A 15,394-nucleotide genomic window follows, 5' to 3' on the forward strand; every position below is an offset into this window, starting at 1 on the left:
TAGCAGATTGTTAGACTATCTTCAGAAACGTTGGAGGAAAGCTTTTTGCAAAGGATGGGCTTTGGAGCAAGAGAAGCAGATAAAGATGGTAATACACTGTGTAAGGAAATGGGGGATGAGAGTTTGACTGTACTTTATCTTACACTTTTATGTACCTTCTGTTTACAGTAAGTTCTGCAAGCTAATTTTCTTCCTTATCTTGCGTCTGTATCATTTAAGCCACATTGCTTTCGGATTTGGCATTTTGTATTAATCTCTTTTACAACATTTTGTTCAGAGCCAGAGAGCTTCAGTGAGGATGTGTTGTGCATCTTGAAATGATTCTGTTACTTACCTTAAGCAGCTTCTTGGAAACAGGAAAAATACCTCTTGTCCCTGCTTTTGAAAAATAATTTGAATATTCCTATATTCAATTTTTTTTTCTGTTTATTTGCTTGGTGACATGGCACGAGTTACAAAAACATTTTAGTTAAAGAGACATGTTATTTCATAAGATAAACAACTTCCTCTTATTTCTTACCCACAAAGACATTTTTTGCTTCTTCAGAGGAGATGCTAGTGCTATGATACAGCCCTTTCATAGCTTAGATCTGAACACAGTCTAGGTGTCTATATCATGAGAATAGTTTTTAGTTTTTCATGCATATGGTGTTTGTCCTGGTTTGAGCTGGGACAGTTATTTTTCTTCCTGTTAGCTGGTACAGTGCACTGGTTTTGGATTTAGGATGAGAATAATGTTGATTACACACTGATCGTTTAGGTGTTGCTGAATAGGACTTGTATTTAAATCAAGGACTTCCCAGCTTACACAATCCCACCAGCGAGTAGGCCAGGGCCACAAAAAATTGAGAGGGACACATCCAGGACAGCTGATCCCAACTGCCCAAGGGACATTCCATGCCTGTGGCATCATGCTCAGTATATAAACTAGGGGGAAAGCTGCCTGGGGTATGCTGCTGGGCATTGGTTGGTGGGTGGTGAGCAATTGCATTGTGCATCACTTGTTTTCATAGAATAGTTAGGGTTGAAAAGGAACTTAAGATCATCTAGTTCCACCTCCCCTGCCATGGGCAGGGGCACCTCACATTAAACCATGTCACCCAAGGCTCTGTCCAACCTGGCCTTAAACACTGACGGGGATGGAGCATTCACAGCTTCCTTGAGAAACCCGTTCCAGTGCCTCACCACTCTCACAGTAAAGAATTTCTTCCTTATATCTAACCTGAACGTCCCCTGTTTAACTCGTTAACCCTTATCACTACATTCCCTAATGAAGAGTCCCTTCCCTGCATCCTTATAGGCCCCCTTCAGATACTGAAAGACTGCCGTGAGGTCTTGTCATGGTTTAAGCCCAGCCGTAAATCAGAACCACGCAGTCTCTCTCTCACTCCCTCTCCTCCCCCTTCTGCTCCTGGAGAGATGGGGAGAAGAATCGAAAAAGTGTAACTCCCACAGGTTGAGATAAGAACATTCCAGTAACTTAGTCTGATAAAAAGGTATAACATAAACCAGTACTGCTACTACCAATAAGAATAATGATAAGGGAAATAACAAGGGAAGAGAATACAACCGCTCACCACTTGCTGACCGATACCCAGCCCGACTCAAGCAGTGATCTAGCCCTTCCGTGTAACTGCCCCCAGTTTATATACTGGGCATGACATGCTGTGGTATGGAATACCTCTTTGGGTAGTTTGGGTCAGGTGTCCTGTCTCTGCTTCCTCCCAGCTTCCCCTCCTCCCTGGCAGAGCATGAGGCTCAGGAAGTCCTTGGTCAGACTAAACATTACTGAACAGTAACTAAAAACATCGGTGTTATCAGTGCTGCTCCCAGGCCGAAAGTCAAAACCACAGCACTGCACCGGCTACTAAGAAGAAGAAAAGTGACTGCTGCTGCTGAACCCAGGACAGGTCTCCACACAGCCTTCTCTTCTCCAGGCTGAACAGCCCCAACTTTCCTAGCCTCTCTTCATACGGGAGGTGCTCCACTCCTCATCATCCTCGTGGCCCTTCTCTGGACTTGTTCCAACAGTTCCATGTCCTTTTTATGTTGAGGACCTCAGAACTGCACACAATGCCCCAAGTGAGGTCTCAGGAGGGCAGAGTAGAGGGGCAGGATCACCTCCTTTGACCTGCTGGTCACGCTCCTTTTGATGCAGCCCAGGATACAGTTGGCTTTCTGGGCTGTGAGCGCACTGAATCCAGCTCATGTTCATTTTCTCATTAACCAACACCCCCAAGTCCTTCTCTGCAGGGCTGCTCTGAATCTCTTCTCTGCCCAACCTGTAGCTGTGCCTGGGATTGTGCTGGGATTGTTTTGTATATTATTTATTATTATCATCATCATTATTATTTTCCCTTTTCTGCCCTGTTAAACTGTCTTTATGTCAACCCATGAATTCTACTTTTTTTTCTTTTCCCAGTGCTCTCCACCATCCCACTATGGAGGGAGAGAGTGAGCACACCTGTGTGGTGCTTCGTTGTTGACTGTGGTTAAACCATGACAGTCCTTTTGGCACCCAGCGTGGGGCATGAAGGGTTGAGATATTGACAGATCTGAGCAGTGTATGTCAAAACAAGTTTTGTTCTAAGCATTCATTGGATTAGTTTAACAGTCTCTGGTCACAGTGTTGATTTATGTGCTCTCAGAGGAGTTGTGCTTGTTCTCAGGATTGTGTTGCATAACACCTTACTTGATGTGTGTGTTCTCTCTGGCGCTGCTTATCACCTGTGGGGGCTGGGTTAAAGTTACCACTTTGCTGTACTGTGTAACACTGGTTTATGATCCAATAAAATTGCTGGTTGTGAGACTGATCCGGTGTTTGTCCTCAGCATTGCCATCACCTCTGAACTTTGGGAACCAGCTCTTGGAAATTAGTTACAGTGTTCTTTAGGCCATTATAGTTAACATACACGAGAAACTACCCCTTTTCAAATTCTTTCCTTGCTCACTTTACAGAAGTCCCAGAAGAATTTTTTTGTATCTTTTCACAGAAGCAGTTGTGTGGTGCGGTTTTTTGTCTTCTGTTAAAGTATAGGAAAAGAAGTCCTATAAGGCCTCTTCCTCTGCAACAAAGATCAGAACGTGAAGATACCTTGCGTAACTTTTTAATGAAAGTTTTGGAAGTCAGCTTTTATAAAAAACACTCTTACTTGTAGTAATTTGTATTAGCAGCCAGAAATCTTACTTTGACAAGCATAAGATGCATCTAATTTGACTTGCAGAGTAGACCTTAAACTGTTTTTAGTGTATGTATACATGCTTCAGTAAGCCTAATTATCTGTCGCAGAAACTTTGTGGACATGATTGGAAATTAACCAAGCTCCTTCAACTCCCCTAGCGTAAGGAAAGTGGGGGAGATGTCACCTGTAGGTTCTTGGTCCTTCTCCAGGACACAGCAGAAGTCCCAGCAGCGAGGCTGATCCACTGCTGTGCTCCAGATGAATAGCATCTCTTAACACGCTGTCCTCTGCTTGATGTGAGAACATACTGCTTATTATTCTGGTACATTCATCCTCTTGATAGGAGACTTCTTAGGGAACAGTTGCTACTTTTCATGGCATGAATTAACTTGTTGGTGAGGAGAAATGCTTACAGTTTTAGGGATTTTGAGGCGGCATCTTCCATTTTAGAAAACAGATAGAAGTTACTCACATATCACCATTTCAGGTTTTGGTACTTACATTCCTCTTCTCTTTGCTTACAATCATTACCATGTCCTGATTATTACTGTAATTAGGATTATATTTTCCCTCTGATTCTAAGCAAAGACACTATTAATGGTAGAGAGTGGATACATATAATTTTATAGTATTCTGGTTTATCTTCAGGAGAAGCAGAAAGCCAACTGCAGAGTTTAATTCTGTCTAAAAGTAATTTCACTATATCATGTCATAGAATAAAATATACTCTGCTAAAAGACATTGATCCCTATTGCATTAACCTGTTTTTATTGCAACATGGAAATATCTTTGTCTGGTTTTCTTTGGAGAATAATTGCAGAGCTACAGAGAAATTTCTACAGTTGCTTGAAAAGCTTCAGATGGAATAAAACTTACCCTGTTGTTATAGATACATGGCATTTATAAGTTGATGTATTTGAAATATGTTTGTATTTCTGTATTTCGTACTTTTGGAGAGAGTTTGAAGATAAATCTGCTCTGTCAGAAATTAACTTCCTATTTGTCTGAAAGAAAAAGAAGTGGGGAAATGCATACATTTTTGGGTTTTTTGTTTGGCTTGAAGACATAAAGCTTCAAAGATATTCTGTTAATCTACTTCTTATGTGTACCCAAATAACAGTAAATCAGAATCACACCGGGGGAGGAGTTAAATTCTGGTTTCAGAGGCTGCTTTAAATCCATTTTTTTTCTATGATTGGATTTCAAACTTTAGTATTTTTTCAGTGTAGCTCCTAATTTGTCATTTTCTAGTTTCATAATCGAACAATCAAAGTGAAGTATGTCTTGTGTCATCCTTCTGCATGAGTAATCACCAGTGGTATAAAGTTCCATCAACAACACACACTAGACCTGTGCCATTTGAGCACAAAAAGTAATTTGTAAGAATACTACATTGTCATCCTCTCTCATGGAGCTGACGCAGGGTAAAATGACATATTACCACTCTGTCTTTCAGCTGATTATTAACATGGGAGAAGCGATCAGGCAGGGAAATTCATTATATTTGAAGTTTTGGAGATGGATGTGTTTTTAGTGGCGTAGTTCTCGGTCTTTGTTTTTCCCTGTATTTTAGCCTGATTTTCCTTTTTTTTTTTTTTCTCCTGTATCTCCTTCAACTCATACTCGCAGTCTCATCATTTATTCTGCACCACAGAAGGTGAAATTGTGTGGAAGATTTGAAAGATGCTCAGTGTTTATCTGCAATCTCAGAACAGGCTAACAGCTTTGCTTCAAGTTGGATAGTAGAATTTGGAACAGTTGAAGTAAAGCTGGGCCCTGCACATTACAAGTATTTAATATCCTTGCCTATAGGTAGAACTGTTGAGTGAGCTGGACAAGAATTTCTGCAAATCTGACCCTTAACTCCTATACAGGAGTTTATACTCCTATGAAATTCTTGCTATGAATATCTAATATAATTCCTTTTGAAGTCATTTAAGACTTAGTGAGTGCTTGCTATTTATTATTACTTTTTGACATAGTCTGATAAAAAGGGCTATATAAATTCATACATATCAGGATGAGCACTCTTTGGGATCTAGATAAATAGTAGTTTCAAGAAAGAGATGTCAAAGAAGGAGAAGTAATAAGATGGTAAAATGACATAATTGTGACCTGGCCTTAGTATTCTGCTTTGAATTTCAGTTTTGTATCAAAAACTGTGTTATGTGCACTGTATCAGTTTGAAGTCAATAGCCACAAGAGTAAAAAGTGGATTTGTGATTTTTTTTTTTTTCTTTTTTTCCCCCTTTCTTTTTGTTTGATGCTGTCTCAGTACAGACAGAAGGCTCTGAGCCTCTTCTCAAATATAGAATTGAGAATCCTTAAAACTCAATGTATTGTAACTGGATACAGCTATTTCCATGCAGACAGACTTATACTTCTGATGAGAAACTTTTTTGTCTACCTGTCATATGTTTTTTCTTGAGTGAATTATTTAGACTTGTTTTAATTAAACTGTGTTTCTGCTTTTATTTTTGTCCCCTAAATCTAAGCATCAGCATCCATCTGATGGAAAACCTGAATTGTTCTTTGTAGTCTAGGAAATGGAAAATATCATAAACTGCATAAAATCATCAAAGACTTCATTAAAAATTAATAGTTGGGTAATCAATAGTTTCTTAATTATTTAGCAACCTCCTACTAAAGGACTGAATCAAATTGAGGTTGCGTAGTTCAGAAAACTGATTTGAAATCCGTAGAAATATGAATATAGCATCAGCTTAGGGGTTTTATATATAACTATGGCATTGCTTACAACAGCAGGTTTTTTTTGTGTGCATGAATATATATAATGTGCATATATTTTGTGTGTGTGTGTATATATATGTAGTATGATAAGGACCATCAAACACATTTGTATGTTTTTCTGAATACTCTTCATTCTTAAATAACTTCCTAGAGCTTGAACCACTCCTCTGGCATAGTTTTGTCCTGCCCATGTTCTCTCTTCTTTCTAACCAGTTGGGGGTTTCTTGTGTGTGCTGCGTCTGTGGCACCTATGTATTTCTACCCTGATGCTTCCCTAAAGAAGAGTAAAAGTTGTCTCAATTCACTCTCTTGTAACACATTTTAGTTATGTGTCTTCTGTATAAGCACTTTTGGTTAACTGAATGGGCTCAGGTAGATAATTGAATTTTAAGACATCTGATCTGTCAGATTTGTTTAAAATTCCATTGGTTAGAATCCCTTTTATTTCCTTCAAATATAAACTAAGGTGCTTAATGTTGTTAGGCGGAGCTATGATAGTAGCTGGCTTGCATATCTGTGTTTTCCAAAGAAGAGTGAGACAGAGACAGGCACTAAAATATGACAATCAAAGGGATTAACTTAATTTCTTCTCCTATGGTTTTCATTTAGGATTGGTGTGTGGAAAACTTGTACCTTGAACGTTGTTGCTGAAGTGTTGGCATTTTCTTACAGCTATCAAGTCTGTTTCTAAAGCTGAATTCTTATTTGCTCAACATTAAATACATTGGCAAATAGTAAAATGATGCCTACTTTTATACTGACCATTCTAAATTTCCTTGTCTAATATCCCACCCTAATATTTTATTCAACAGTTGATTTACGTAGACTGTATAATTTCTCTGCCTTTCAGTGTACCATAGTGTATAGAAAATCTAAATTAATCATATTTCTGACTATGAAATAATTTGTTTCTCCAATGTCTTTATGTGATCTCTTATGTGGAACTCTGCTGTTCATGTATTATTTAAGCTGTAAGATTTTTTTATCATCTTCATGACGCAGATAAAGCTTGTTATGACAGTTTGTATGTTTGTTTCTATTGAAACTGGCTTTTATCTACATTGAGAAAACAGTTGTATTTTTTTATTCTGTTATTTTTATCAACAGAGAAAATGAGGTGCTAAAAGTGCAACTTAAGAAATATGTAGGAGCTGTTCAGATGCTCAGAAGAGAAGGTCAAACAGTGGAAGGTAAGGATAAAATGAAGCAGAAAAGAAAATAATCCATGCACAAGGTTTGTTTTTTCTGTATGCTACTCTTGAGACCATGTTTATTGGAGGCATAGAAGTAGTAACCAAATGATGGAAATGACTCCTTGATGTGTATGAAAACTGACAATGAAAGACTAACCAGTGGACAGGCATGTCTCTGGTTTTCCTGATCCATCCTGGAATGGGTCTCTGTAGATAACCAACCACCCTGTCCTATGCAAGGCCTTGTCCATAACTAACACTTCAACCATGCAAACGAATCCTAGTGTATCTGGGGACATGCAAGTTTCACACTTTCATGTGCTGCTTGGTATGACATCAGCCTTCCTCCTGTTGGAAAACAGCACCATCTGAAGAGATTAGGGTTCTGTTCCCATGAGAACTGTCCCTGACGCATCTCTGACTGGGATATTTGCTGGTTTGTGAGCAGTTTTGTAATGCAGATTGAGATCAAACAATAAGAATATTATGTGCTAGCACACTATTAAATTACTGCTGAGTAGAAACAGTCAAGAAGTCTTCCTTTTCCTTAGTGAGTCTTTGCCAAAACAAACGAAATCATTTACATGGAAGTAGGATTAGCAAGAGATAGTTACAAACCCTATTCATCTCTTCAGACTATGGTAGAGTAGTATCTGTCAGTAGTGAAATGACATTTAATATCTTTTCCTTTTGAGAAAATACTGATGTAGCTTTTTGTAATTTTTACAGAGCATTTTCTGGTAGATGAGGTGGTCTGAGCTTTTTCAAGGAAGTTTCTTATTTAAAAAAGCAATCTGTGACTTAATGTGATATTAGAACGTAAGAATAATTTGAGGAGAGAAAAACTAGTATCTATATTATTCTGTTACTGTTGTTCTGGGGATAAGTATTTGCAGACTGTTTCAAGTAGGCTCAACAGACCAGGCATTTCTCTTTGTTTGCTATGTTGCTCTGATTCTAATTAGCAGATTTTATATCTGAAAGATGAACAGTTATCAGTGTCACTGCTTTTCTTCAGTGGTCAGTGTGATAAAAGTGTCTATGACTGGGTGAATTGGAGTCTCAATTCTGAATCATCTTCTGGTGGGACCTGTATTTCTGCTACCTGTAGAAGGTGTTTTGAGAGACGAGGTGGCTTTTCAGAAACTGGCACCATCTGTCTTTTTGTTCATTTTTCTCCTAATTATTAATATTGTGGTTGTATAAGTGGCTGTATGAATGAATACTGCATTAGTTCTGCTCTTAAGAGCTAGTCACTGTACTTATTTGTAGTTTAAAAACTTCATTCATCCTTAAAAGGCTTTTTGTTAGTGAGAACACATGTATTTACTTCCGACTTCGCTGGAGTGTAGTGATTCAGATTAAGAATTATTCACGAAAATCATCGCTTAAGCTTCTTATAATAGCAGAAATTATCCTTCATTACATACTGACAGTTTGCATGATGAGTGTAATTATAGGGAAAGAAAAAAAATATTCCTAGGCTGGCTATATTCTGCCATGTTAAAATTATGCAAATCAGTGAGTGATAAGAATAGAAGCAGAGTAGGATGGTCAGATTTTACAGATGAAAAAGGGGGATGAAACAGTACCAACATTTCTAAAAATGAATACATGTATGCTTTATGCTCAAAAGCTATTGAATCAATCCACAGTGATTTTCTGTAATATTTATCATTAGTGACCAGAATAAATTGCAGCTGCATGCACTATTTGTAATAATTTTTCTTATATCCTAACTTCACACTTTGTATTTTTAGAAAACTATTTTTTTCCCCTTAGCTGACATTGGAGATTTATCTGAATTTTTAGTAGTACTTAGGCCTCTGATTCAAAAAAAGTACTTAAGCACATGAACAATTCCTGAGAGCTGATGTATTTAGATGCACTTCAAGAAGGGAGAGTGAAACAAAAGAAAGTATTTTTCTTTTACCAAATTTATAGACACTATTGCACCCATGATTTACATAGATCATTTTCAGTATCTCTTCATAGGCATTCATATTTTTCAGATGCGAGCCTTCACAAGTAAGAATATTTGTATTATTAGAAAGAGCTATTTGTATTTTTTAGTACAACTATCATAAGTCAAATTATTGATTTCCAATTGTGGTTTAACTTAAAGTGACAGTAACAACTTCCCTGAAGTAATTTGGTTTGTAATTAGCTGAAATACTTAAAAGGAAAATGGAGTGTTTTTACAAGACTGGTTTTATTACTGTGTTCTGAGGTTGTGATGATTTTGGGAAGGAAATAGGATGAAGAAACTACTGTTTTCTGTACTTTTGTCAATTTAACTTAAAATTCTTGTTTGTTTCCTATATATTATTTTACATCTTTCTAGGGTAAGGTCCTTGTAACTAGCCTTACATGTCAGAGTTCTGATCTGTTTGAATTTGGAAAACTCCCATTGTCCCCTTTTGCTGGAATGTTAGGAAATAGTCTTCTATGTTAGGAGGCATAAACTGTTGCATACAACTAATTTCACTGCTCCCCTGTTATGAGGAGGAATTTCAGTGATGATTAATCTTCTGCCAAATAGTATCAAACCAGAAGTTTTAAATTATTGTATGTGGATTTTAGAATGCTATTTTATTAGACTTTCTGTGGAACTATTTTGGAAGAGCCCAAATAAATTAAGCTTCTGCTGTTGTTTTTGTGACTATAGAGAAGAATCTCCATTTGCTGCAATAATCAGATCAGATGCTATTTAGTGTGGCTTTTAAAGTTTCCTAAAATAATAAATGAAATGCAGCATTATACTTTGCCTTGCATTGACTTAAAAAAGCAAATGCAATTATAAATATATTGCCCAAGAGTCAACTGTTGAGTTCAGAGTATCAGACCAGCTTTCAAATGAGTGATCGCTGCCATAGACTAAGCAGTTTGATTTTGTATTTAAATATTAAATGAGCATCCTGCATTCCCACGCATCAGCAGGAGTTGGATGTGGACCATTTTCCAAACCTGCTTAGATATAATAAAATTACACATATGAAAACGCTGATCTTAGAAGTTTCTGGCTAACAAGTAAGATTTACAGGAAATAGGTTTTAAAATAGCTTTCAAAATTCACTTAATAAAATAATAATATATATATTCTACATATATAGAGAGTATATATACTTGAAGCAATAATCAGTTCCTAGGCTCAAGAGCGGTCAGCTGAATTATGAAGTCTTGTATCTACCTTATTGTGGCCGTATATATAGTTTAGCTGTTGAGAAATGATGAAGGCATTTGATAAACCTCTCTTATTAGTGCTTGCTTACTTTGTAAGTGCTAACTTTTTTTTGTAGAAATTCATGATCTGTTATGAGAAGTTGAATTGGACTTGATGTAACTTGGAGAAGAGGGGGGACATGCTTAGAATTGGCATTAAAGTGATCATGAAATACATAAATGATAGCCAGGAACAGGAATAGGATAAACTAGTTTCCATTTTACTGTAGGTAAAAAGAGGAGTAATGGGCTTAGATGGGCAGGTGAAGGAATTTTGATTAGCTATCAAGAAAACTTTTCTGAGAATACTTAAATTTAAATAGATTGTGCAGGGAAGCGTGAAATCTCCATTATTGGAGGTTTCTAGGAATAAATCAGACTATTAGCTGTCAGGAATGAAATAACTGCAGCTGATTCTGCTTCATGCAAAACCATTAAATTCCCAGCCCTGTTGTCTGTAATTTCTGTGATGTGTAAATAATTGTTACACGTAATATGAAATGATAGTTCGGAAGAAAAGTAGAAAAAAGACAGAAGAGACGCTTAGGCTTAGTTTTGCAAGGCTTTGGGTAGGAATTGTGGTTACTATCTGCATTTATTAAATAGCTGTAGTCATAGAACAGCCAAATGCTTTTAGTTTGATTATTTTTTTTCACTGTTGAGAGTACCTGTCTAAATGTTGCTCACAAGAAAGCCCCCTGCAGCATTTATTTTTTAGTACTTGTAATACTGTTTAATATTACATCCGATTTTGATACTTCTAGCAACTGGTTTTTAGAACTATTACTTGTAGACGAGTTGTCCTAGATGTTTATGTAATTTAACATGGTATCTCTTTGTTTTAGTTCCGCCCGGCATTTGGAGTACTGATGGTGAATTTCCTATGCCAGAGCATAAGCAAGTAGAAAACAATGAGGAACTAGCCAGCTCTTATGAAAGAAAATTGATAGAGGTAAAGTTTGTACTGCACAAATTCTGTGAAATCATAATTGTAACACGACATTTGAAGCTGTAGTTTCTTTGCTTAGTTGTTGGTTCCCTTCCTCCCCCATTAGCGTAAAAGAAAACCTTTTTTTTTTCTTTAATTATTTTTTGAGAAAAAAGAAAGAGGAAGATTTCATTTTCAGGCTTCTGTGGTTAAAATACAAATCTGTTAATTCAACTTCAAAGAAGATTTAAAGCAATTCAAATAGTTAAAAATATTTTTCCTAACAAGAGTACACATTATACTTCAATATTAAAATGAGGGTTTTAATAAATAGATTCCTTAAGGTTATAACTGGTGGTGGTGAAGTTCTGAAAGCAGGTTTGAGGTATTGTTACAGTACGTAATTACAGGCATTGCTGTTGTGTCAGTTGCGCTTTAAAATGAGGACATTCTGAAATCTGTAGCTTTTTCTGTGCTTTCATAGTGCTTTTTGATTGCCAAACTGTGTTTCATTTTTGTATTGCTTTACCATATAGCGTATTGAATGCTGCAGTATGGAAATGGTGATGGAAGCTACTAGTTCTGTGGATATGACCATGTTAGAAAAAGTTCCTAAAGCAAGATTCACTTCTAAGACTTAATATAAAATTCATTAAAGAAAAAAAGGAAGAAAGATTAGGGTTTCAACCTAAATTTAAATACAGATGATTTTCCAGACAAAAGTGATGAAATTTAATATCTAATACCCATATCTCCTATTAAATATTAAATGAACATTTTTATAAAAAAGTAAAACAATTCTCTTTCTTTTGCCCAAAATACTCTGAAATGGGTTACTCATAGTAACTGATTAACATGAAGATAACTAAAAATGCAGGTCATGCATCAAATTGATTAATACAGTTCTAAAACATTCATGCTTGGTTATCATTTTCTCATAGGACCATGTGAAACTAATTCTCTCCCTAATGCATACCTTTGGTTGGGTTCTTCTGACTCCTTTCCTCTGTTCTGTACCTGTCAAAAGACTATCTTAATTAAGACCACAGGTAAAATATCTTTTAGCTTTAAAAGCATCCTCCTTAGTTCTTTTAAGTGTGTTCTGCATGTTCAGGAGTTTGTTGCTAACAATTCTGGGGCAGACAGTGTTAGCAGCAGCTCTGATGGCACAGCAGGGGATATAGCCACTGTAAAACCTGGTTGCAAATCATACCCAGAGGAGGAAGTTTGCATCTTAGTCTCACTAACTACAGTGTAACAGTGTCTTCACATACTTGAAATGGGATGTAACCTCTGTAACAATCCAGGTGTATTTGTCATTACTCCTTTTCTCTGCACAAACAAAAGGTGTGAAGTCTTACTTTCAAAGGATAGCCTGTGTTGTGTTCCAAGTTGAGGACTAGGATAGAAACCACTCTTGAATGTTGTTCTGGCAGTTTCATTCAGCTAGAATTGGGTCTGAAAAATGTTCTAACTTCAGCAGTTTTGGTAACTGTTATTTTGTTCCCAGTAGACTATTTTAACGGAGGACAAAGATTCCCTTAAATTTCTTGGTAGCTGATCAGGACATAGAAGTCTCCTCACAGAGAAACAACTAGCTGTCAAGAGATTAAAAGGAATGGTTCTGCTGAGTAATTAGAGATTTTGGGTGTCTGTTTTTCCATAAAAAATTATTCTTAATATATTGAAGGAATTTTCAGGTTTTTAACATATTTGTAAAAATAGTTTGTATTTTTTGAAGTTCTTTACTCACAATCAGTAAATCAGTTGATTTTAACCAAGTAGATAAAGAAAAGTTAAAAATTATGAAGGAGCAAAAGAAACTTCAAAAACTTTTCACTGAACATTATGCTAAAAACAGTAGTGGAAAATTTTTTGTAATAAATCTGCATAAACTTTGTTGTATTTTCTTAGAAATAGTGGTGAAACATATGTAGTCACCACAGTTTCTTTTAAGGGCCCAATTTTGGGGGGTTTGGGATACCTCTAGCAATTCCCATATGTTTTCCAATGTCATATGCTGTGGGACTAGAGTGCTGTTTTATTTTAGAAGAGAAATCAGTTTGATTTATACAACTCTCAAGCCGTGAATAATGAAGTGTGTTTAAAAACATCATGGCTGTAGACCAGTAATGAAGTAGTAAACATCTCATTAAAGAGAACATCAACTTTCTTTGCAGTTTCAGCCTTTGGTAATTTTGTACTCTCTTTATATGAGTAATTTTAGTGGTGGACTTTAACCAGCATTTCCTCAAAGTTAAATTGTAGGTTATGTTCATGATGTACTAAATAGTATTATGGGAGAGCTCTGTTAAAGGCTCAATAAATGACATTGAATTTCTGTTTTCCTGGCATAGACTATTCCTGTCAGACTACTGAATGAGTAGCCTGGCTCCTCTGCTACAGTAGCAGGCTTTTGATGTACTGCAACATGTATCACAGTATATTAATCCCTTATTGAATGCCCTGTCCCTGGCAGCATTCAAGGCCGGGTTGGATGGGGCTTGGAGCAACCTGGTCTAGTGGCAGGTGTCCCTGCCTGTGGCCGGGGATTGGAAGTGGGTGATCTTAAGGTCGTTTCTGACTCAAACCAGTCTGTGATTCTGTGATTATATGATTCTGTTCCTCTGTGGAAACACTCATTCTTGCAGGAATGTTGGAGTGAAACTGGACAGTTAAATAATCATTTCTAACTCTCCAAGGTTTTTCTTGTAGCAACAAGAAACATCTCTACATAAATTAACTAGGAATTGCTCAGGTTTTAAGGTAAAGTTCCATAGAAGCCTAGTTTGCCTTTTAATGAATTTGAAAAGACCCGTGTACCTTTCCCTAAATCTCACAAACATAACTCGTGTGGTATGTGTACTGCTGTATTTTTATGCCTGACAAATCAATTTCTGAGCAGTTGGTATGTGAGGCTGGGGAACTTTTTCTGTTGTGGGAGGTGCATTTGTTGATAATGTAAGCTCAAGATGTGAATCACTTTGTTCTGTGAAAGGTGATTTTGGCTGTTAAGCCAAGCTTTCACCATTCTGAAGTTTCATGTGTATTTTCATGCCTTGTGTTCTCGCCGAACGAGGAATTAATCGGCCAGTTGCATCTCAAGGCCTCAAAAGTATGTTACTGACTATTTTTACTCAAACTGCCTTCTAGATTTTGAACTTTAATCTCAGTTTTATTTCAAAGTGCTGAAATGACATTAATCTGCGGTGAGGGATTTTTTGTTTGAGTCAGCAAAAAAAAGACAAGAAAAAATTCTAGCATGTATCACTTTTAGTTGGATAAGTGGCTTTTAAACACTTCTAAATATCTGACCTTTCAATCAGTCATTTTTTTTTAAGGGTTAATTTTGCTCAGATTAATTTTGTACTAAGAATATTTTTATATTTGTATGCTACCAGATAATTAAAGAAAGCTTCTAAATATTGGAGGATTTTCAAATGTGAGAATTTGTCTTTGCTTATGAAGCAGTACATGGGTTTTGTTTTCTTGTTACAAAATCTCAAAATCTTAAATTACTAGAAGCATTGCCAGAAGGTCTCTGCATCTTTGTAGAATTGTCTCTCAGTTCAGAGTAACAGGTAACAATAAAGTGTAGTGAATTTCTTTACTATGCCTTGAATTAAGATCTTGAAGTGAGGAATCTTGGTGATATAGCAGTTTTGGTAACGTCTGCATACCATGCATGATCTTCTGATCACTGCTGAAGATTTCTGTACTCTAGGTGTGTCATACACAGAGGTACATATAAAGGATGGCAACAACCAATGGATATGTTCCTTAACCATGTTAAGTTATCATGATTTAAAGGAAAAAGGAAGGTTAGAAGCTTAGGAACAGAGGCATAAGTGACAGCAAATTAATATCTATGGAATAGTGAAACCACACATCGATGTGACTTCAAGCAGCCTGCTTGAAGGACTGCTGAGGCCCAGAAATGTGTCTGATGTGGTGGGAAGTCTTTTTTATTATTGTAGTCTCAACATGGCGTATGGGGGATTACAGAGAGAAAACTGTGATGAGGAAGAAAAATTTCTATTATGCTTTTATGGTTCCACAGTCATTAGTAAATGCTGGATCTGTTGCTGTCAAGTCAACTGAGCTCACCAGTTGGTTTG

At 36.6% G+C, this 15,394-nt stretch overlaps 1 protein-coding gene across 7 annotated transcripts in view; it reads left to right on the forward strand.

Moving 5' to 3' along the window:
- The window catches only part of SNX29 (sorting nexin 29), a 120,865-nt gene that overhangs the window by 29,578 nt on the left and 75,893 nt on the right, over window positions 1–15,394 (forward strand). For 5 of the 7 annotated variants that reach the window (XR_009746909.1, XM_061473281.1, XM_061473282.1 and 2 more), the window contains exons 14-15: window positions 7,041–7,123; window positions 11,194–11,300. The exons of 1 other annotated variant lie outside the window; for it this stretch is intronic. Coding sequence is in view for 5 of the 6 variants with exons in the window: in XM_061473281.1 (XP_061329265.1) it covers window positions 7,041–7,123; window positions 11,194–11,300 (190 nt within the window). In the remaining variant the exon portion in view is untranslated. The remainder of the gene's footprint in view (window positions 1–7,040; window positions 7,124–11,193; window positions 11,301–15,394) is intronic. One more of the 7 variants, XM_061473286.1, reaches the window with a different exon arrangement.

This window comes from Pezoporus flaviventris, unplaced genomic scaffold (genome assembly GCF_033815535.1).
Source record: "Pezoporus flaviventris isolate CSIRO_AGI_PZ_B2104156 unplaced genomic scaffold, CSIRO_AGI_Pfla_v1 ptg000078l, whole genome shotgun sequence".
Taxonomy (NCBI): Eukaryota; Metazoa; Chordata; class Aves; order Psittaciformes; family Psittacidae; genus Pezoporus; species Pezoporus flaviventris.